General features: G+C 41.7%; 3 protein-coding genes across 10 annotated transcripts in view; 2 read left to right on the forward strand and 1 right to left on the reverse strand.

Annotated features, from left to right (window-relative positions):
• N4BP2L2 (NEDD4 binding protein 2 like 2) overlaps positions 1–5,988 on the forward strand; it is a 45,229-nt gene extending 39,241 nt beyond the window's left edge. For all 5 annotated transcript variants that reach the window (XM_032677386.1, XM_032677396.1, XM_032677389.1 and 2 more), the window contains one exon: positions 3,998–5,988. The gene's annotated coding sequence lies outside the window, so the exon portion shown is untranslated. The remainder of the gene's footprint in view (positions 1–3,997) is intronic.
• Positions 5,989–6,538: 550 nt separating this feature from the next.
• On the forward strand, positions 6,539–22,657 carry N4BP2L1 (NEDD4 binding protein 2 like 1). Its single transcript, XM_032677443.1, has 5 exons — positions 6,539–6,675; positions 14,216–14,340; positions 15,137–15,225; positions 16,445–16,521; positions 18,397–22,657. The coding sequence occupies exons 1-5, from the start codon at positions 6,554–6,556 to the stop codon at positions 18,623–18,625; spliced, it is 642 nt and encodes a 213-aa protein (XP_032533334.1). The 5' UTR covers positions 6,539–6,553; the 3' UTR covers positions 18,626–22,657.
• The window catches only part of BRCA2 (BRCA2 DNA repair associated), a 38,996-nt gene continuing 36,552 nt past the window's right edge, over positions 20,304–22,747 (reverse strand). For all 4 annotated transcript variants that reach the window (XM_032677347.1, XM_032677340.1, XM_032677367.1 and 1 more), the window contains exons 26-27: positions 22,037–22,180; positions 20,304–21,042 (exon numbers count right to left, since the gene is read on the reverse strand). In XM_032677347.1, the coding sequence (XP_032533238.1) occupies positions 20,404–21,042; positions 22,037–22,180 (783 nt within the window). In that variant the 3' untranslated portion in view covers positions 20,304–20,403. The remainder of the gene's footprint in view (positions 21,043–22,036; positions 22,181–22,747) is intronic.

A 22,747-nucleotide genomic window follows, 5' to 3' on the forward strand; every position in this document is an offset into this window, starting at 1 on the left:
GTTTCTCCAGCTTGTTTATGTGATATATTCTGGGTAGATTGTGATAAGAAGGAAGGACTTTGGGTTCCATCTGGAAAATGCTAGCTTAACTTCTGTGTCATTTGCCATCAGTTGTTCTTTCCAAAATGGAAAATGGATTAATCCGTAGCTTTTAAACTAGGAAACTGAGGTACACAGAAACAGAATAACTTGTACCATGAGCAAACTGAGCCAGAAAAAAGATTCCAGATTCTGAAGTTTAAATTATTCCCGTCCAGACATCACAGGACCATTGAAATATCATCCTTGTGGGGTCTGGTTGGGGGTCTTTGTCACCCTGTGCCTGACCTGAGCATGAGTTGATGGCTGGAGTAGTCGAAGAGATGGATGTGCACTGTGTTGGGACAGCTATAAAAGCAAAAGTTGATGTTTTAGCAGGTTTTTTAATTTTCATGGTAGAGGTTTGTTTTAGAGAGGAAGTAGTTGAATAGTTTGGGTTGGAATTGAAACCTCTTGAACGGAGTTTGATTTGATTATGTGAATTTTTATATCATTGATTACAAAAATGACATTGCAGGCCATTTGCTGATTACCCTGTACCATCTACTGACATAGGAAGATGAGGTGAATCTCTGTGAACCACTTAGTACAGACAGCACTGATCTCACATGGTTCTGTCAGGATGGATCATTAATAACATCAAGACCTTCTGGTCATGATATTGTCCTCTTACATAATCAAATACTACAATATTTGTTAAGCAAATTAAAAGAAATTCTAACCAAATACTTAGCCCTATGCCTGCTACGTATTTTTAGAAGTTACTTATTTATAATATTGCACTAAAGGCAAGATTTTGGCTTATGGTGCTGACTAACTGTCTGTGGCGTTTGTATCCTAAGCTACTATCCAGAAATGTTCAGGTTATTGATTGAAATGTTCATATGTTAAAGAAACAGACATGGAGAGCTCTGTTATCTTCCCAGGAGAAAATTGTGATTAACATTAATTTATTTTTTTTGCCTTTGTGTGCTACAAGAAAGGAAAGACAAACGCTAGCAGAGTATCTTGCCTCATTGTCCAAACCTCTATCTTTTTCCATTAGATGTACCCCTTTTGTCTGTTTGCTGTGCTACTCCCAAAATTGTCTTCCTCTCCTGCTTGTCGTGAGTGCAGCAGAAGTGACCTGCAGCCCTGTGCATGTGTGACCCAGCCACTGTCTGCTGTCATTGCAGTCTAATGCTCTACTGCATTGGCTTATGTTAGTTCTAGGAATGTAGAATCAAAAAAATGCAAATTTTACCGTGAAAGAAGACTCTCAGTCAGTGTTTGGTTTATAAAAAGGTCTTGCACATTCTCTGCAGGGCTCGGTCATGGAAATCGATGCTGGGGGGGTGGTTCAGTTGGAGTTTCATGCTGGGAGGAGGAGGGAAGTTAGGAGGTTTTGGGGTTGTTCGCTTTGGTTTGGTTTAGTTTAACAACGGAAATGAGTCAGGGAAAGTCCTGAAGGCGGTTGGAGGGAGAGGATGAGGCAGCAGAGGTCAGATGGGTTTAGGCTGCTCTGGAGCTGTGATCTGCCTTCTCAGACCATGAATGGCTTGCTGCTGCCAAAGGTATGAAGTGCCCTTCCTGCCAGCCCTGCTTCAGAGATCAGCTTCAACCCTTCCTGGCTGACATGAAGGCTATAATTTAGCTTGCTAACCCTGCAGGAAACAAATGGGTAGTTTTCTGCTGGAATGACAAGTTTAGATAAGCTGTAAAGCCCAATTCAGTGCCAAAGCTGGGGCAAGGGAGCAGACGAGGCCGTGCTACTACAAATACAAGGAGAGGACATGCAGGGCACCCTGTTTGGGTGTCAGTCAGCTCTGATACCAGGGACCACGTACTATGCAACCAAACCTTCAGATGAAGGACTGCTTTTAAGGCTTTTAATCATAGGAATGTAGGATGTTAAAAAAATTAAAACAAGAAAAGTATATGAAAAGGAAGAAGCATGTCTTAGGTTTTTCAGTCGGATCATGCTCACAGTCAGGCACAGGATACAGGGTAACACAGACCCCTAACCAGACCCCACGTGGGTATTCCAGCGGCCCTCTGAAGTCTACGTGAGTAGGTACTGTAAAAGGCAGGTGAGTTTTTCTCACTGATGGTGCCCCTGGTTTTGAGGGATAAGGTTGTCTTTCCTCACCACAAGGGAATTCTCCTCTGCTCTCTTGATTAAAGCAGACTTGCCAAGAACGATGTCCCAGAGTGGTTGTAATACTGCTCAATTGGACAACTGTAAATGTTGAAATGGATTTGATTTCATCAAATGCCAGGGGGCAAAAAAAAGATAAGAAAATTGAGACATTTCTACTGAAAACTTTTAAAAACGTAGGAAATAAATGGAGAGCTAATATGATCATTCAGTCCCTTCAGATTGGAAAGTAAACTGAGCATTACTGGCCAAGTGCAACTTGAGCTGTTAGCCAGATGATTGTTCTTCTGTACTCATGTTGTGTAAGGGTGTTAGCATTCCAGTGGGAGAGTGAACAGTGGTGGTGTTCCTCTGTGAAAATACAGGGTTAATCTCAAGCTGTTGTGAGAGTTCCTTATTGAAGCATTGGCAGCACATCAGTATTTGTTCTGCAGATTAAGCAAGAGTTCCCAGTTTAAAAAATGTTGAGATCATTGAAAACAGCATTATTTTGGTGCCTGTAAGTTTTTCTTATGCAAGGACTCACAAGTGCCAAACGCAATACAAATGTAGCACAAGAAGACAGAACTTGATGTCAGTGTAAGCATTTATCTGCAAGACCGTGGCAAAGTAAAAGCTGGCATATTTCTTTTTGAAAGAGTGGTATTCAGGAACTCCCTACAGGAAGACTTCTTCCACAACAGCCTGGTAGGGTGTGGCTTTGATGAGACAAATGTCTTGGTGCTGTGCATTATCACTCCTCCTTTCCCTGGCTGTGCTATTCCCAGCACTTCCCATTGCTGCGTGCAATGCTTCCACAGTCAGAGTGAAGGACTTCAACTCCATAACCCCGTGCATGAAGACATCCAAAAAGTTTTTTGTCTAGAACATGGAGCTCATCTAGAGTCCATGAGATAGCAGGACTAAGGCAAAGGAACAGGAACATATAGCTGGGTCAAGCAGGACTGTCTTTTGTCTAGCATGAAGAAATTAATCTAGAAGATACAAAGCAAACTAAAGCAATCTTCCAGTATTGCCACAGAAAATATCATCCCATGACTGAACCTCTTCTAGTTGGTACTTTGATACCATGATAATAATAAAAAAAAGAAATTTCTCTGTCCTTTGACATTTAACCACTAATAGTAAACAAAATGAAGCATGAAACAGTGTACAGAATTATGAGCAGAAAACCTCACCTGCTTTTTTCAGTGCTTATCAGAAAACCTGGCCCAAAAATGACATAAGCAGAGAATATAATTATCTAGGGGGAATAAGAGCTGCCCACAGTAGTATTTCTGGAGCTCTCAGAAAAGACCAGCCATTGGATTGGGTTGTGTGGGTGCCTCATATGAACTCTGTAACTTGGAAGTCTGTGAGGTCCTGAGTGAATGTAACAGGGTAAACAATTCATATTGTAACAAAACAAGTATGAGATGTAGCTGTACAATATTAGTTTTGGTTGAACAACTGTTCATTATACAGAATTTGTGAAGTATAGAGAAAAAAAATCCACTGTGTTACTCTTCTCCCTGTTTTTTAGCCTTGAGATTGTTAGGTCCTTATTGCCTCTAGTTTTGACATCCAAATTCTTCTCTTCCTTTTCCATTCTCCCTACATTTCTTTATTTTCTCTTTGCTTTCTATTGTCTTCTTCCTCTCCATTCTTTTTTAACTTTTTAAAGAAATAACCAACAGCTGAGTATGAGAGACTTTAAAAAATGTTGGACAGGTGAACTCTTCTCAGTCTGGATTTTCTTTCTCAGGTCTCAGCTGTTAAAAGTCTTGTTGCAGCCTGTGTTGTTGTGGTATTTCAGCAGAACCTGTTGTCTTTTTATTTCAGAAACTTCTCACTTTGATTCCACCATGGAAGGACTTCAGTTGGCCACTAAGGATTTTAAATGTGAGGGATAACCTGGAAGAAAGAAACCACTGTAGATTTTTTTTTTCTTTGTCTGTCTTCTCTCCCACAGCTCCCCCGTATCAACCTTTCTGTCTATGTAATAATGATCAAAATTGAGATGACTTTGGGTATGGCAAAATGTCACTTTCTGAAGCCATTTGGGATTTATACTTTCTCTATATAACCTCAAGTGTGGTACAAACAGTTTGAGAGTGGAGACCAGAAGCATTTGTTGCCGTGGGGTGTGAGCTTCAAGCTCTGGTATTTAATTTACTTGTGTGGGGATCCAAGATGTTGCCACACAGTGATGCTTGCCTGCAGGGAAAGGTGCCTGTTACATGTGCCTACTTCTGCCTTTCACCCTGTCAGTCATCATTACATCCTAGTCCCTTTACAACCTCAAGTGAAATAAATCTTCATCAGTCACTCCTAATGATTCATCCAGGGGTACACAACTTACATTCTTTTCTCCTGAAATGAGGCTTTATGCTTCCCTTTATGCTTCCCTTCAGCTAGACTCATTTGGGACTACAGAAATAAGAAAATTTCACTATAGACCTGATTCAAATACACTGGAGGAAGGATGTATATGGTTTGTGTTAGACTGAGAAGATGTATAACTAGCACTAGTAACTAGTGATTTGATGTTTCTGTTAGAGGTATTAGAAATATTTACATATGTAGAGTGAGCTAAATTATAATTAATTATAAAGAGCAACCTCTGTCAATTATGAGGCATTCATAAGGCTGGACATTTCTTTGTAGGGAGAAGGAGAGACATAAAAGACAACTGTCACCTCACTTAACGGTGAAAAGTGTGAGAAAAGATGAATGAGAAGAAGAGAAGCAAGGACACTTAGGTTGTGTCTACTTATCAGAAATATTTCCCACTTCCGCAGCTTGCAGATCCAGAATATTTATCCATTTGTTCATTCAACTCCTCTTCCTCACCTTTCCCTGCACCTGTTTCATTATGCACCAGTTGATGATCCAGGACCTGACTGCACTCATGCTGAAGTTCCACTACAGCCTAAATTGCCAATGTGTCCCCACTTTCTACCTAAATACTGCATCTACATGTGAGCAGTCAACAATGTATGCATTTCTAAATTAATGTTGTACCATTGGTGAAATTTACTGGCCACACTGTCTTAATACATTTGCCAAGTACATGTGTGTGTTTTCCTTGGCTGGGAATGTGCTGCTCTCCTACCAGCAGAACATTATACAAAATGTAATGGGGAGGTGGAAGGTAATTCATGCCAGGGCTAACTGCACCTTCAGACTTAGCTGAGGTACCACTGGCAGCAGAAAAGTTAGTTTGATTTCAAGAAAATGTCACTCAAGGATTAATCCTGTCTTCCTGCTTCCGTTTACTGAGACAGAAATCTGAATGCCTTTATTTTCTCTTACTGGATAATGACCTTACAGAAGGCTTAAAATAAAAGCAGTTTTCAAAATCTCGCAGTATTCTAATATGCACAAATCATGTTATGCCTCCTAGGAGGTTGTTGCCAATTTAAGTTTACTTTAACTTTCCCCTCCACAGTATCTATGAATTTCAAATTTTATGTATCTTTTTTCCTGCCACTTTTTTCCCTACTTGCTTCAGCTTCAGTTAGCGTTGGTGTGCCATGTACCCAGGAGCTAAGCTTTCTCCATGTATGTGAACCCTCTCCTTAGCACTACTGGCAAACGTCAGAACCTAAGGCTTCAGCCTTGAGGTCTGGTGGCAGTGTGTCCCTGTGGCATAGCTGAGGCTGGCTTCTAGCCATGCTGGGATTGATGCTGTGTGTGGTTCTAAGAGGGAGAGTGTGGTACCACACCAACTATTTTTGGGTTTACTAGAAACTATAATTTCTTTTGCTTCTGTAGTGATCGAATTAATGCAGATCAGGTTTTCTTCAGAGGAAATAAATCTTGTTAAACTTCCTTTACTTTCTCATGTGATAATATGTTTGAAAAGAAAAAAAAAAAAGAATTAGGGTGGTGTACTGAGCCTGATGCACAGGGTCATCCGTGCGGTGCAGGGTGGTTGTTTAGTTACATCCCCTCGATGATTCCCTCTCAGGCCCACCCTGTAGTTCTCAGTACGTACAGGCAGCACATGGGATTGAACACTTTCGGCGCTGGCTTGTGTTCTCCTGCCTTTGAGAATTTGGAGATTAATCCTGACTTTAATTAATCAAAGATGGTATCTTTGGGCTAAAGTTCCGGGTCGAAAGCGAGTGCCGCAGCTGAGAGTTCGGCGGTACGAGCCGCAGATGCCCGTCCTCGCCTGTTTCTCTCTCCTTAAGGCAGCTTTCGATTTCACGGGGCAGAGGCTCGGGCGCCCGGGCCATGGAGGGACGCGGCTTCCCGCCCGCCCGCGGGGGCCGTGGGACGCGGCACCGGGGCCGGGGCGGGGGCCGGGATGGGGAGCGGCTGCCACGGGCCCCCCGTCCTGGGCCGGCCCCGACCCCGCTCCCCGCCGGGCCCGGGCCCGGGGCCGCGGCAATGGACGAGCGGCTGCTCCGCGCCCTCGGGGGGCTCAGCCTGGGGCCCCAGCGGGGCCGCGGCGGCGGGAGGCTGGTGCTGCTGCGGGGGCTGCCGGGCGCCGGGAAGAGCACCCTGGCCAGGTAAGAGTGTCCCCCGCCCTGGCTCCGGCCGCCGCCCGGCCCCACCGCAGGGTATCGGGTGCGGTTGCGGGGGCAGGAGCGGAGCAGCCGCAGGGGCCGAGCCGGGCAGTGCTTCGGGAGCCGTGTGGCCGCCCGGACCACGCTCGCTGCAGACCCCGCAGGGGCACCGGGGCTGGTTTGGGGGCTCGGGGGAAAGCGAGAGCCTTGACTGGTGGCAGCCGCTCGAAACCCTCCGCATCCCGGCTCCAGGCCCGCTCCAGACTGCGCTGCTCCTGGTACCTGTGGCTGGTCTGGGTGTCCTGCCCGTGGGACCGTGGGTGCTGCTGTTCCCAGCGAGCGTACTGCAGGGAAGCTTCTAGGAAGTTGGACTGAACACTCCGACCCAGGTGGTTGTTGTTGTTTCTTTTCTAAAAAGCGTCAGATTGGTGGTGGGGCTTTTTTCTTTGGTCTTTTTTTGTTCTGGGTTTTTTTGGTTTGGGCACTTTTTTTCGGTTAATCACAAACACAGTAAAGCACTCCCCCTCTCTGACTGAAAATTGACAACTCTGACTTCTGTTTTTGTGATGTCCTACACTCCTGGTCAGAGCTGTAGGGCTGTGTAAAATGGGACCAGTCCCAGAGGAGACCAGTCCACTCTCTGACAGCTCAAAGACTGATTAAAAATAGATGGAAGAACCCAGTGTGGAGCACTGCAGTCAGCATGACACTGTGTAGCTGTAATATCGTATCACAAAATCTCACAGTCTGGTATCACACAGTTCCCAGTGCCACCCACTCTCTATCAGAAGAGGAACATTCACTGTCTTCTTACTCTGCTGGGTGAGGAACCCATGCTGGGATCATGGGCTCTTCTCAGTGCAGTACTTCCCTGTCACACTGGGCCTTCTGCCTCACTGCACTTTGGCAAGTGAAGTTATTTTATAAACGGCCAAATGCTGTGTTTTACTCACACCCAAAATGCACGTCTTTCCTGTAAGAGGCTGTGTAAGTTCAGGCTTGCTCCTTCAGAGGGGTTGGATCTTCTCACAGCAAAGTAAGAACGTAATGGTTTGGGGCCATATTCTCAGGCAGCACAGGTAACTGACCCACGTGTATTTTTTAGGTCAAAACACAAGGTTAATTATTAATGACAGAATTACAAAATCAGGTGTAAGTATTGCTTTAATTCCCTGTGAGATGAATGTTTGAGTATCTTACTCTGTTTCCAGCCCCTGTTAATCGTATCATTGCATTTAGCTGTTCAGAAGTACACAGATTGAAGGACAGCCATTAGAGCAACATTTAATACCTCTCCATTAACTCTGACCAGATATGGAAGGACTGTTCCCAAAAACTTTTTTTGTTATTCCCACACTGTGTAGCTTGTGGTGTTGGTAAATGCAATGTGCCAAGCAAGGCAATGTTTGCAGAAAATGACAGCAACAAAGGTCATTGTAAGATCCTACTGGAGGAGTAAGGTTTGTTTACTTGCAAAAGCCCTCCAGAAACTTGTTTTATGGATTCAAATTTATTTTCTCAGATTTTACTCACAGTATCACAGCTAAATACCTGCAGGCACCAAGATGCATGTGCACAGGTAATCTGCCCAAAATCAGAGTGGTCAAGGGCCTTCACCTGTCCCATCCTTGCTTCCTCTACTGGATTGCTCTCAGTTGGTAGTGACAGGGTGAGTTTTGGTCAGGTCTGGTGTGCCATCTCGCAGCCAGCAGCTTCTATGGCTGCCATCGTTTTGCCTCCAAATTCAGCTTACTTGGTGCTTCATGAATCTTAGGTGTTGGGGGATTTTTTTCCCCATTATTTTAGTTTTCCCATTTTGGGTGTCTTTTCAGGCTCCGTGCTACTTCTGGAACGAGAGGAAGGAGGCAGGTGTGTATGGGCTGATGTGACCCACTGGCCATCCTCCTGCTCTCAGAGCATGAGTCTTCCAGCAACATGTCCCTGGTGCTGGGCCTCAGCTGAGTGCTGGCCTTGGGGGGGATGTAAGCAGCACCTTTCCCAGATTTATTGCTGTTAATGATGTTTTTAGCTGTCAGTGTGTACCATTGTTTTAGCCTTTGCTCTGTTGTTTCTTCTGATGCTTTCATATACACTTCCCTTCGTTCATTCATTCATTCTTCACATCAGCCAGCATTTCAGTTACAACCTATAGATCTTTACAGTGCTCAGAAGTCACAAACTGTGCACTGGTGATATCGTAGCCCAGTCATAGCTGCAGGAGAAAGGCCCCTTTTCAGTTCATCATAAAATCTTAAGGAACAAACTCAGATCCATGACTTGTTTTCCTGACTTTTCAGTGTCACCGAGCTCAGTTTGGACACAGCTTTGTAAGATTTAGGTACAACATCTTCATTAAAATGATTTCCCAACCCCAGTTGTTCTCCCAGCTCAGAGCAGCCTGACATTGGCATGGATCAGTTCAGGTCTGGTTTTGCATTTCTAATAAAGACAAAAAAGGATCCACTTGCGATTATTGAAGAATGAGGAGTTGGCCTGCTCACCACTAAGCTCCAAAACTTTCCAATTTCTTCACTGTTAAGAATATGCTTCCCTGAACCACATATTTTGGGTGACCCCAACCACCTCGCTGTAACTGTTCACCACACCAGCAGAAGCCCATAGGAGAAGGGGCAGCTGGAGTCACATCTCCAGCAGTCTCCATCAGGCAGGTGTGACACACTCCTCCTGAACACATTGTCCTTGACTTCACAATACAGGTTTTATGATCAAACTGAGGCAACTCCTGAGAAAACAGTTAACTGAGGTTCAATAGCAGGTATAGCTTCCAAAAATGCCTCCAAAAAGTAAAATGAGCTGCACACAAGCTCATACCTGCTTCCTCAGCAAGCTCTTGATTGCATGGTAGGTGCACTTCCAGTTCTTCTATAATACATTGCTGTGTTGCACAGCTCAACTTATACGTAAGCCTTTTTTAGCAGTTTAACTCAAGCATTAAGCTGGGCATGATCAAACATGTAACTTTTCAGCCACTGCTGTTGATTTATAGCTCAAAATGAAGTTGTTCTTGTACTCCCTTATGAACCACAAAGGGAGCAATCTTCCAGAACAGAAGGGAAAAAATGTACTGGCACTGAGGCATCACTGCTTGGCGTAATCCACGTCTTGTCCAGTTCTCCCTGCTGCTGTTGCCTGGTTCATCCCAGCACCTCCAGTCCTGGCCTGACATGTAACCAGCACCCGACCCTGACCAGCACCTGACCCCGTTGCAGAGCTGCAGCTCTGACAGGTTCATGGACTTCAGCTCTGCAACTCCTGCTTCCAGACAGCATTGCTATTGTAAACATTCCCCTTGTATAAAACCACTTCAGGTGAGTCTCCTGAATGTGTTGATCAAATATAATATCATCCTGTTTATTTACAAAATGGAGCCATGGCTTGAGCCCCCATGGGTGAGACACAAAGGCGTGTCTGTGCTTTACAAGCAGCACCTGACTGGCTCCATTTGGGCAAAGTCCTCCAGGCATTAGAAATTGTTCAAACACTGTAGACAGGTGATAATACTGAGCATGTGCACCAGATCTCACAGTTCTGCTTTTCTGCTGAAACAAAAAGCTTTTAAACACCTTTTAAATGCCACAGAATGCAACATAAAGTGTTGGGAAGAGTGACCAGAGCAACTGGTTGCATGTGGTGTCAGTATGTATATGTTCTGGTCTCCAGGACATTGGAAGGTGTATTAGAATATACTGGCTCTGAGATCTGCCTGATGTAGCATCCTGGTGCCTTCTGATAATGTTCCTTCCAATCTGCTTACCAGACTCAAATCAGAAATTTATTTTCAAATTTTCTGATGAAAAAGCATGAGAGCCTATGGAATACAGTTATGGAATTTTTTTATCTCCAATGATTATTTTTGTTTACATTATTATAAAATTATATATAAAATAATTATTATAAAATTGTTACAGTTAGAATATGAAATAATTGTTTGAAAGCACTGAAGATGCTCTTTAGGGAAAAAAGGGACTTCAAAAATGTTATAAATCCTGGGAACACATCTTCAGATGAATAACACAGGAGACGCCTTTAGCCCACCTGTCTCTTCAGTGGGGCAGCTGTTACAATGCTACTGTGGTCAAACAGAAACAAAGCTGTATTTTCAACAGAAAGAGTCTCCTTTTTTGATCTCAGCAGCCATTGTAAATGTGGCCAGGGAGAGACAGCAGATGAGTGTCCACCAACACCAGCCAAGGCACTGTGTTGTTTAGAAGCATTGTTGCTACCTGGGCTGCCAGAGGGGTTGGTGTGGGCAGGCAGTGAAGCTTCTGCCTCTGCAGCTTCATATTTCCAAGGTCTTTATGAGTTCCCAGGCCCTGCTGTAGATCATGAGGTTTGCCACTGTTGTGTCAGAGCTGAAGAACTGAATCTGAAAATTTTTTTTTTCCTCAACTGTATCAGCCAGTCTAATGAGACACAGTACTGCTTCACTGTGCAGAAGGGGTAGAAAGGGGTTGAGGAGATTTGTTGCAAGCAGAGGAAACATCCCCCGTGTTCTTCTTACTTTCTTATCCTTTGTATTTTCTGAAACAGCAGCAAACTTTTCTTTAGCAAGATATAGAGCGTACCACATTCTGTATCCACTGCAGCAAGATGGAGAGATTGTGCAATCACTGTGTAATTACATTTCCCAAATTAATACTGAACCTTTGACAGATGCTGCTTGTCACAACACAGTTCTTCAAGTTCAGTGGTTTCTTCATAAAATGCTAATATAGCTCCTATGTATCCTTTGATCTTGCAAAGGGATTCCATTCTTCTTTTCCTCTTTAGTATGCTTTATGCTTACTGATCCGACAGCAACGGGTAATTTCTTTTTACATGGGGCTGTTCAAGACTTATGCATTAATAACAGTGGTCACAAGCCCTCCCATTTTGCATAGCTAGTGTATATTTTTCTAAAATACAGGCATTTTAATTGCATACAGTGATTAGGAGCCTGGTGTGATTATGCAAACCTGTCTTCTAAACCACCTTGCAGTCCTGTGAAGATTGTACAAGGCGTATTTCTTAAGAAACACATTAAAGAGGTTTGGGTGCCTTTTGAAATTACAAGGGACAGAAGAAACAGGATTTTTGTCAACTTCATGGGCAATAGGGAGAGGATTACAGAAATGGTGGTAAACTTCAGTGACTAGTTGTTTTAGAAAGCTAAAAGTTAAAACCAGCAAAATAAGCAGAAGGTAAACCACCTTTTTCCCACTTCATGTTTTCTTATGTTGCTGTTAGTAGGAGCTTGTTTGGTGTGAATATAGCAAATGAGAAAGTAATTTATGGCTCTTAGGATATTTTGTGCCATATTTTTCCTCCTTTGACACACAAGTTTTATTTACTTCATTATCAGTATCAGGGTAGTTAGACTGAGTTTACAGATAATCACATACAGTTTAGATTGCTTAAGGGTTAATATCAAAACTGTCATGTGAGTGTGCATATATGTGTTGAAAATTCAGTAAAGTATATAGTAAGAAAATTATTTTAAAATTTCTCACTGTTTGAGAACATGTTTAAAAGAAATACTGAGCAAGAAAAAATAGTATTGAGATCTTTTATTAATGTGTACAATTTTATGTGCCTATTAGTAGCTAGAGAGATGACAGGCATTTTAGCAAGCATTTTTTTTAGAGAAGAAATTGCAATGGGTAAAGCAGTGAGAAAGGTGAGGTGCTGAATCGAAGTGAGAGCTGAATATATCAGTTTCTCAGCACAGCAGTAACCAGATAAGCATTAGGTGTTGCCAGGCTTTTCATGGTAAGAATTCTTTGCCTAGGACCAAAATGAAAGCAGATATAATTTGACTGTTTGCTAACAGTTTGAAGCATGACTTTTCTTAAATCTTTTTGTCCAGAGTAATTATGCGACTAAAGCGTGTCTTTGGAGCTAGAAGATAACAACATGTAGGTGCTAAATGACACCTAACAGTGGGCACAGCCCAGTCCCGGCTGTCAGTCAGCAGTGAGCCTCTATTCTCTGGGAGGGTTGTTACCGCAAAATAATATCAATTAATCAGCAGATGGTAGGAGTTACAGTGGAGACTGAGCAAAGTCAGAAGCTGACCTTTATTCAGCTAAATGGAACCCACAATCCTAGTGAAGAATTGCTGCTTGCAGGCAGATTAGGGTAAAACTGGTAAGTAAATGGTTAGGACAGATGTAGATGACAGAATTAAGCTTTTTCTTTCTGTGTGTCTGTTTTTTTGCTGATAACCTAAAGGCACCTTTTCCCTTGCTGTTGCTCATGTAGATAAGACATTGAGAAATAGTTGGTTTACAGCTTGTGGGGATGGAAGAAAAGCATTTTATTAGGGAAGCTGAAATGAGTCACAGGGACTGGAGACCATGTGAGATGTGAGATAGCAGGGGAGCAGCATTCAGGTCTGAGAGCCACAAGGTTTCTTGGTTGACCTCTCTTTGAGACAGTTTGGGCCTTAGGGAGACATAGATTAGAGAGATGATGCCATAGGCTCTCCCTGACTTCTTGCAGAGACTCCCTCCTCCCCCAGCACTTCTGTGACTGAAAAAAAATAGACAGTTCTGTCTGTGGACACAAACAAATTTGGATTATAGAAAAATGGGAATACAATTTCATATTAAGATTTTTTTATGCTCTCTAAGGATTTGGCAGAGGAATGCTTCATGTTTAAACCACCTCACAAGCCAGCACTTCCACCTCCTAGAGCCAGTCACAGCCTTTGAGGCAGATGGTCAGTTTACAGCATCCCAGGTCTGCAGGAGCATCGCTGTGGGACACACATCAGTGCGAAGGGAAGGGGGTTTGCCCTGTGCCACTGACCACAGTGGTCTGTTTTATGGATCTATAGCCAATCTGGCAATTCAGATTCATTTATAAAAACACATTTAAAAGCTGAAAAGATATAAAAATGACTCAATTCTACAAGAGGAAGATTAAGTACAAAAACTATAAAACTGCAACAAATAACACAAAATATTGACTTATCATTCCGATATTTGTTTGCAAATAATAAATAAATAAATAAAATAAAAAGTGCTATCTGCTTTCTAGCTAAAAAAACCTCCAAACTGATGGTACTCTTGGCCATCTTAACTAAATGACAAATCCTTCCTCCTTATCTTCTGAAATCTTAGTAGAAAAATTCCCATGGTCAAATTGTCTTTTGACACCAACTTCCATGGGATAAGCAGGTTTGGATTGTTGGGGTTTTTTTTTGTCTTTACAATCCTACATTCTCAGACAACTCAGAAAATTCTCAGATAACTCAGAAGGAAGACTGAATATATTAATATCATTAAATACTTGGATGTTGGTAGTCCAGTTTAGATTTCTTTGCTGAATTAAAGAAATCAAGGCCATGCCTTCAAGCTCCATTTATTTCCTCCTATGTGTCCATCTACTGATTGCAGTGTTTTCAGATCCTTCCAAGCTGGAATTTTTCAAATGAAGCACTGTGCATATTTGCAGAGCATTCAAATGGCTCTTGATTTAATGGTCTCTGTTAAAGGCATGTGTTACCATATACTAATCCTTCATCTTTTTTTTTCTGCAGACAACTGAAACGTGACTATCCCAGTGCCGTAGTTCTTAGTACTGATGACTTCTTCATTGAAAATGGTGTATACGTGTTTGAGCCTGACTTCCTAGAGGATGCACACAAGTGGAACCAAAAAAGAGGTGACTGAACTTCATCCAGGGGTTGTGCAGTCTGTCTTTAAACTTAGCCCCTAAAATAAAATATCTCAAAGTGATGTCATACGCTGCAGTTCATGGGGTATTGATTGAAAAAATACATTTACCACTTCTGATTTTATTTCTTCTGACTTACTAGAGAGAAATTCGTAAATGAAGACTGCTGAGGTTGATAGATATTATTTTAGAAAGTAAAGCAGTGACTGTTAGGAAGCACTGCTGAAACTTGGTAAGAACAGGTGCCATAAAGATACCAGCTCAGCAGCTGCTCTCTGCAGCTGTAGGTACCTCAGCCTTATGACTTGAACTACTTAGATGTCTGTCCTGACCTGGAAGGGAGTGTTACGGGTTGGGGAGGTAGTGATAGGAGGAAAACTCGGAAACTGAGTTATGAGTTTGAGAATTAAACAACCCAGGTCTCTACTTCAGAGATAACAATGTAACATGCTTTTGTGGCTGTGTTGTGAAGGAAATTTTGGCAATGACAAACATACTTTGAGATGATATCTTCTGCAAACAACAGTAATTTTTAGCTGTTCCAAGTATGTTCTACAAGAGCTTCAGATGGTGGTACACAGCATAGCCAGCAGCTGCACCACCTCCTCTGGGAGAGCTCCAGCTGGCCACTGACCTTGGCTCCCGTTTAGGTGGTGGCTGCAAACCCAGGTCTGGTGGGGAAACAAGTATGTGAGCAGTGGGCAAGAAAGGACACTTTGGGGCTAGTAAGGCCTGGATCAGTCTGTTATTTTATGCACTTTTTACTTAATGTGTTACATTGCAGCACGCAAAGCAATGAAGAATGGGAAAAGCCCGGTTATTATTGACAATACCAACATCCATGCTTGGGAAATGAAGCCGTATGTGATAATGGTAGGGAAATCTCTGATTTATTGCTTTTATATGCTCAGCTATGACATTTACAAGGTGATCTGACTGAAAGGGTTCTTAACATGGCTAAAAATAATTACTTCACTTAGCCCATTGTTCTCTAATTGTAGTGGATATTGTGGATATTATGACAAAGTAGGGGCAGAGGTGCCAGTGTAGTTGTTTTAGCTAGTCAGCTCTATAACTCAGTGAAGACAAAATGGCTTGAAAAGATTAACAGCCTTTGAATCTCCCCTGTTACTTCTTGGTCATCAGGATGTCATCCCCTTCCCTGGTAGTGACATGAATTGAACAGTTCTGTCAATTGTTTGTTGACAAATATACCAAGATATGACTTACAATTTTAGTTCATAAGTTGTGAAAAATGCACCACGCAGAGTCTTTGAAGATGCATTGATATCTCTTGTCAGTAGTTCTGGCAGAGATGGTAATATTTTTAGTACAGTTGCATAGTGTGGCCTGTCTGCTAACATTAAACTCGTGCTTCTCTTTGTGGGTTATGGTGTTGTCAGTTAAGAATTTTGGGTCTAAGTATTGCTTAGCACAAAAGAGGCAGGAATTAATAGTGGGTGCTGGAAAGCCTCACAACTCTAGCAGGAGTTGTGAATGCTTGTGGGTGAATAAGAAGCAAGTAGAGGGCACAGACAGAGGTGGGCAAGATGTAAAAAGGTCAATAGATTTCCCTGCCTCCTTGCCCAACTCAAAAGTAATCAGTAACTGTATTTAATACATATATATGTACATGTATGGGGTTTTTTGTGTGTGTATGTACATATATATATATACACACACACAAATATGTTCCTTTACCTTGAAAAAAATGGCTGGGAATAACATGACTGAGAGATGTTGACCTCACACTTCCAGAAACTCCAGACTGGCATGGCCAACCTGTAGCTCTTGAACCATCAGTGACTTCAGAGAGATTAAGTGCCAAGATGCTGTTGCCATGGGGGATGGGGACTGGGGGCAAGGCTGAGGCAAGTTTTGCCGGGAAACCCAAATCCCTTCATGTAGAAGGAACTGAACTAGCTGGGACTCAGACCGGCACCGTGATGGCAGTCACGGTTATCGTCCTCTTTCTGGCTTCTGGTACATATCACAGATAACATCTCTTAGCCTGGTAAAATCTCAGGGGGTCTAGAAGATTGGCAATTCCTGAGCTCGGCAGCCACACATCTAAAACTTCTGTGTCCTTCAGGCGCGTGAAAATAGATATGAAGTTACATTCCAAGAACCAGATACACCCTGGAAGTTCAATGTTCAAGAACTGACAAGGTACATATTTTTCTCTTTGCTATTGCAGACAGCTTCTCATTTTGTAGATGTGTCCTGATAAAGAACAGTCTTCTTCCTCTTCACATACCGTAAAATGTAGCCTAGTTAATGACAACAGAAGGATTGTTGCGGAAACTTTGATACCAAATACCTGGTCTGTAGTAAATTCAGCCATGAAAAGGCCTGACTGTGCTGAAGTGAGACAGGCAGTAGTAAAACAACAAGGCCTTTATATGCTGCAGGCTTCTTGGGGCAGAACCTCCAATTTTCATTCTGTATTTTGAGCAGCAGTCTTTATGTTTGAGCACAAAACCATATCTAAGTACTAGAGACAATTTTCAGGCTTCTATTCTTAAAATTTAACCATAACAAATATTGGCTTGGTATAGCGTGCAGGGATGATACACTGAGTGTGGCTAAGAAACCGGGTTCTAGAGGATCTTTGTAAAGATTTCACACACACATGGGATACAGTGAATGTATCAACTCTGTGTGGTAGGATTTAGAGGCAGCGAAATGTGTCTCTAAGTATGTTAGTTTGATTAGTGACTGCAGCGTTAATGGTTATATCAGTGAAAAAAATTCATATAGGCTAATTTTCTAGCCTTTATCCAATCTGATGTAAAGTATACCTCAGTGAACTGTCTGTCAAACCCAGAAGCTAAACACATGCTAACTTACTTGTTATTGCAAGAAAACGAGGCATGGGTGCTTCATTCCAATGGATGTATTTGTTTTGTGCCAGCTAGGAACTCTAGTCAAAAGTTAGCACTGCTCCTTTCTGTGTCTGATGGAGACAAAAGGCAGAGGGCCCTGGCCCAGAGCACTCGTGGCTCTGGGGTGAGGCAGGACATGGCAGATGACGGCTCGGGGCTGAGAACAGCAACATCCTTAACTGTGTCAGCTCTTGCTTCACCAGCACCAGCCACTTGTAGGGCATCACTGCAGAGGCAGAATTTAATCATTCATTGTAGGCTGAGTAATTCAATAACTTGCATTTTGTGTTATTAAATATTTGAAACAAATCAGCTTTTTACAGCAGCACTGTAAAACTAATTCAAATACACCCAGTTTTGGAGAAGATCTGTGGTAAATGGTTCAGGGATAGCTGCAGGGACATGTTGAGCAGTGCAGCATTTGCACAACACAAGGTTTTGAAAGTATGGATGCAGGATAAACGTACATTCTAGACCATAAACTGTGCCTTAGATATTCAGGGTTTGCAAACTCACAGACAAGCAGAAATTCCTGGTGGTCTTTGCAAAACCAATTCCCACTAAGTTGTGGAGAAACCGTGATTACTGTTTCTACTGTATCCAGAAATCCCTGCATGTTTGAGCATTGTGTTCCCCTCCCTCTCAAACCTGTCATTTACAAATCTGCCCTGGAGCCTGAGCCACATCATGTATGATTTTTTTACTACTTGTACTCAAAGCAACAACATTTTTTGACCTCTGTATTTGCTGATAAATCAGTGTCTGTGTTGGTTACAGTGCTTGTGTCTGCATTTCTCCAGATGTCCCGAAGCTCACCCTGAGGCTAACAAGCTGTTAGTGCTAAACCCCAGCAATTCTCTATAAAATACTACCCAGGTCTTCTACATAACTCTTTCATTTCAAAATATTTGTCAACTTCTTATGTCCTGGCTGCCCAAAAAAAAACTGGTGTGACATTTTTCAGCAGTCACAATAATATTCTTAAGAACTTGGTAAAAGTAAGCAACAATTTGTCAAAAACAGGCTAGAAATAGATCAGTGGAGACATGAACCATTGTCCTATTTAGGACAACCTATCAGGCACCTTAGCAAGCTGAAGATAACTTCTAATACATGGGCAGCTAAATACTTGTATTTTCTGTTAATTTTGACTCTACAGAAGAAATATTCATCATGTCCCTCGGGAAAAGATACAACGGATGAAAGAACAATACGAGCACAATGTTACATTCCACAGTGTTCTTCACTCTGAAAAACCAAGCAGAGATGAGGGAAGCTACAGTGGACCAAATGCATCTTATGGCATGGATACCCATTCCAATCCTCTTTCAGATTTCTCAAGGAGAAGACCTCACAGGACACGTGCAAACAACATGACATTTAACTGAAGAGGTGATTCCTTGGTGTGTTTTAATTATCAGGGTATAAAAGTCTCTAGTTTTAAATTTTTTCTAAACTGTTTGTGTTTTTCTACTACATTTCTAAATTACTTTTCTTTCTTACAAACCTTTAAATGGCATTGGTCTGTGATCTCACAGCTCTACGTGACCAATCTAAGAGCGCTGTCCCCAGTACAAACTGTACTCCCTCTCATCCCTCTTCCACCAGGAAAATCCATCTAAGTAGGAACTGGACTACAGGACTAGGTCTGTACAGCTGAAACACAAGGCTATCAAATACACAAACTAACTCATAATGACTTAAGAAAGGAGGAAAAACCTGTTTTTGCTAAGGGGAGAAATCAACCTCTTCAGCCACTGAATGCTGAGAAGCCACTGACTGACGGATGAGTGGGAAAAGAAACTATCCTGCTGTGGTTTTATCCATACTGTTACATTCTGATGATTATGTCCTTGTCAAGAAGCCTTGTGAAACATTTTTAAAACTCCACTTGTCAATTTTTTTACATAGGTGTGGATTATTAAGCAGTGCCTATAGAACAGACCGTGGTGAGGCATTTTGCAGGAGGAAATGAAGACAGCTCCCATCTGACATTAGGAAATATGGGTATAACTGTGATTCATCTAGCAATTTAGCAGAGAAGTCTGAGAGGTATAATGTTGTCTCTATGCAAAAGTCAAGCTGTCTTCAGGACACAATAGATATACAAGATAAATTGCATTTTCTACTCAAAATGCATTAAAGCTTTAAGCATCATCATTACGAACAATTCTGAACTGGGGGCCCAGGGACTCTGGCTCTGCAGTATTCCATGGAAGTTTACAGAACTACCAGCGAGCTCGTGTCAGCCCATTATAGTTCTCCAGTCCTGCACTTGAGCCAGGTGAACAGCACAGGACCCCTGAAGGGTTGCTGAGTGGGAGCTGGTGGTCTCAGTTCTGAAACATCCTCCCTCCTTTGAACCATGCCTGGTGGGAAGCAGCAGGGCAAAGGGCAACCTGACAAGCAGCTATTTGAAATGTGGAGGTGGCAGCTGGTCCAGCAGGACTATTTCCCTCTCCAATGGAGAAACTCCAGTTCTGAGCTTAACCTGTTGAAATCAATGAGAACAAAATAATGAATTCAAGCACTATTTCATCCCCATCAGAAAGATCTTGTGATAAAATCAAAGAAAGATCTGATTATCTTTCACGATGTTGTGGCCTCAAGTGCTTCTTTAAGGAGTAGCTCAGAAACACTGACCAAAGATTTATCACTAATACCTTTGTGTGGCATTTTGCTGTAAATCAAATAATCATAGCTGTTCTCTAAACCTTTTTTAGTGCTATATGGAAAGTGAAGAGGAAAGTACAAGAACAGACCCTAATTACACAGAGCAACATTTCAGAATTAAAATGTTCTGTACAGTAAAAATAAGATAACTATTTTGCCCTGTTCTTCTGATAGCCAAACAACTACTCTAATGCTGCAGGGGGAAACAAAACTGATCGCTTTAGACTGAAACAAAGATCCTGCTGTAATTTAAGAATACATCAGAATCCAAACAATGGCTTATACAATGTCATAAACTCCTCAGCCATACTGATGTTATTGTACAGTACATATTTGTGAGAAGTGTATAATTTCTTCAGACTATTTTGCAGATGAAATGTTATTTCATGAGTCTGTTTTTGAGATACAGCTTTATTAAACAGATTCCAGATTTAATGTACAAAGTGTAAAAATAATCTGAATTTGAAATATATACAAAACTGTACATGGGTGTTTAGTAGCATTTTCGGGATTTTTGTCTTTGTAGCACTCTGCGGGCTGGTAACAAGTCCACGGGTTCCTTTGGGTCCTTCTGAAGAGTCTCAGCTACTTCAGAATTGCTTTTTGATGAGTTATTTGCTTTCTCAGTAGACCTGGAACTACTTCTGGATGAAAGATCATCAGATAAATTAGTAGCTATTGTATTGCTGGTTTCATTTACATAATTCATCTTCCTTTCTTCTGGTAAATTATTCATGAGTGCTTGTGTATTAATCATTGCCAGTTCTTCATCAGCAACCAGGTCATTCTCAGGAAGATGGACAGTTTCTCTCAATTTTCTACAGGGCATGACACGACCAATATTCTGATCTGTCTCTTTTGATGACTTGCTACACTGTAAACCCAAACTTCGTGGGGGCTGGAATGCTTTTTTAACAGATGGAGAAATTACTGAACATATTGGTGTCAGTGGTGGAGGGGCAGGTATGCAACTGAGAAAGTCCATAGCTTTTCTCTTTCTGGTGTTTTTGAGATGCTCTTCACTAACTGTAGCAGGTGAAGGTGTTTTTGCTGACCCTGGTGTGACAAGTTTCATATATGATGTGATAGTTGACAAAGGGCTTGGATGCTTAATTTTGATTCTAGTAGAGATCTAGTTAAAAAGAAAGAAGTTTAATGAAATGGAACATTCTATTCAACATCAGCTTCCTCAATTACTTCCACAAAATGGGAAAAAAAATCCTGATATAAAAAAACTTGAAGATAACAAAACACACAAGACAGATGCTACACAGCAAATCATTCAAACACACATCTAACTTGAAAATACTTTTCATGTCTCATTTGTTTTAAACTGGTTAATATATTTGATAAACAAATAGAAACTAAACCTTCAGAATTAAGTATTAGCACTCTCTGTGAAATGGAAAAGGGTTAGGCTTATATGCATAAATTTAGTCCCCAGGAACGGAAATCACATCAGGGTGTTTCCCCCCCCATCACAACTAGTGGCAGGGAAAGTTTTTGTTCTGACTGCTCAGTACTCCACATCAGAAACAACCTGCCTCCAGCAGCTTTCATGGGAAACTTGAGTACTGTTTAAAACAATTTTTGTCAAGACTGCTATAAAATGTAAACATTTACTAGGTGATACCTCTACCCCTTTAAATCCTGGAAATAGTAAACAATATCTAGTTAAAAGACCAGGAGGTAAATTCTCTCAACAAAAATAGGAACTGCAGAATGCCATAAAAGAAGAATTTACAGATCAAGATTTTTCCTTCCAGTGACATTCACATCAGGTAATCTTCACAGTGTGACCAAGGAAGTGATAAATTATCTATTGAGAAATGATGATTCATTTACTCACATAAAATTTAGAATATTTAAGTATGCTGTGGAAACATAGGCCATAAGGGGAAGTTGTCATGTACTGCTGGGAGGAAGAATGGTCTTTCAGTTCCTCCTGGGGAATAACAGTAAACCCGCCCAGAGAAAGTGTCTAATCAGTTTGCATTGCCTGAAGAGAATGGATGGAGTGGACTGAGAAGTGGGACCATTGACCACAACCATCAGTACAGAACTTACTTCTAGCCTCACTGCATGCACTGCCAGTACAAACACAGTATTATTTAACAAAAGCTTACCAAACTTTTATCCTCTGCAAAGTTACAGGAAGGCGAGGGGCTTTCCAAGCTGGATCTTTTAGTTAAACTGGGTGTACGCAAGAGATTTCTTTGTAGCAAATTCATCAATTTACTTTCTGCATCAGAGCAAAAGGAGGACACATTCTGCAAAGGAGAACAGTTTGCAATGCAGAACAGTTGTTTTTCAAATTGTTTAAGTACTATATGCTCACAAAGTATTTAGGACTTTCTTTTCTCATCGTAATCCCAGTAGAATTTTATTTTATATCAAACCAACAACTTGGAAGACTGCTGCACTTTCCGTGGAGGGAAATAAAACTACCTTTTATTGTGAGCAAGAAGAAAAAAATTCTTTTGTATTTAAACTTATTTTTCAGTCAGAAATGGGAATGCATGACCAGGACATGGTATTTAGCACTGCTAGAAAATTGAAATAAAAAATAAATAAATGAAATCAACAATCCAATACTGAATAAACTCCACTGAGCAAGAGAGTAAATTTCAGCTTTTAAAAGGCTGGAGGCCAAACCGTGCATGACAGATTCACTATTGACAGATATAAGATGCTTTGCCAGCCAGAGCAAAAGACGGTGTTGGTTGAACTGAATTAAAAAAGAAAAAGACATTCAGTAGGTCGTATGTAGAGTCCTCCAGGAAAACTGCATTAACACCTCACTCCATCTCCCAGAAAATCCCCTCAAATTCAGCCCT

The sequence above is a fragment of the Chiroxiphia lanceolata genome, chromosome 2, assembly GCF_009829145.1.
Source record: "Chiroxiphia lanceolata isolate bChiLan1 chromosome 2, bChiLan1.pri, whole genome shotgun sequence".
Classification (NCBI taxonomy): domain Eukaryota; kingdom Metazoa; phylum Chordata; class Aves; order Passeriformes; family Pipridae; genus Chiroxiphia; species Chiroxiphia lanceolata.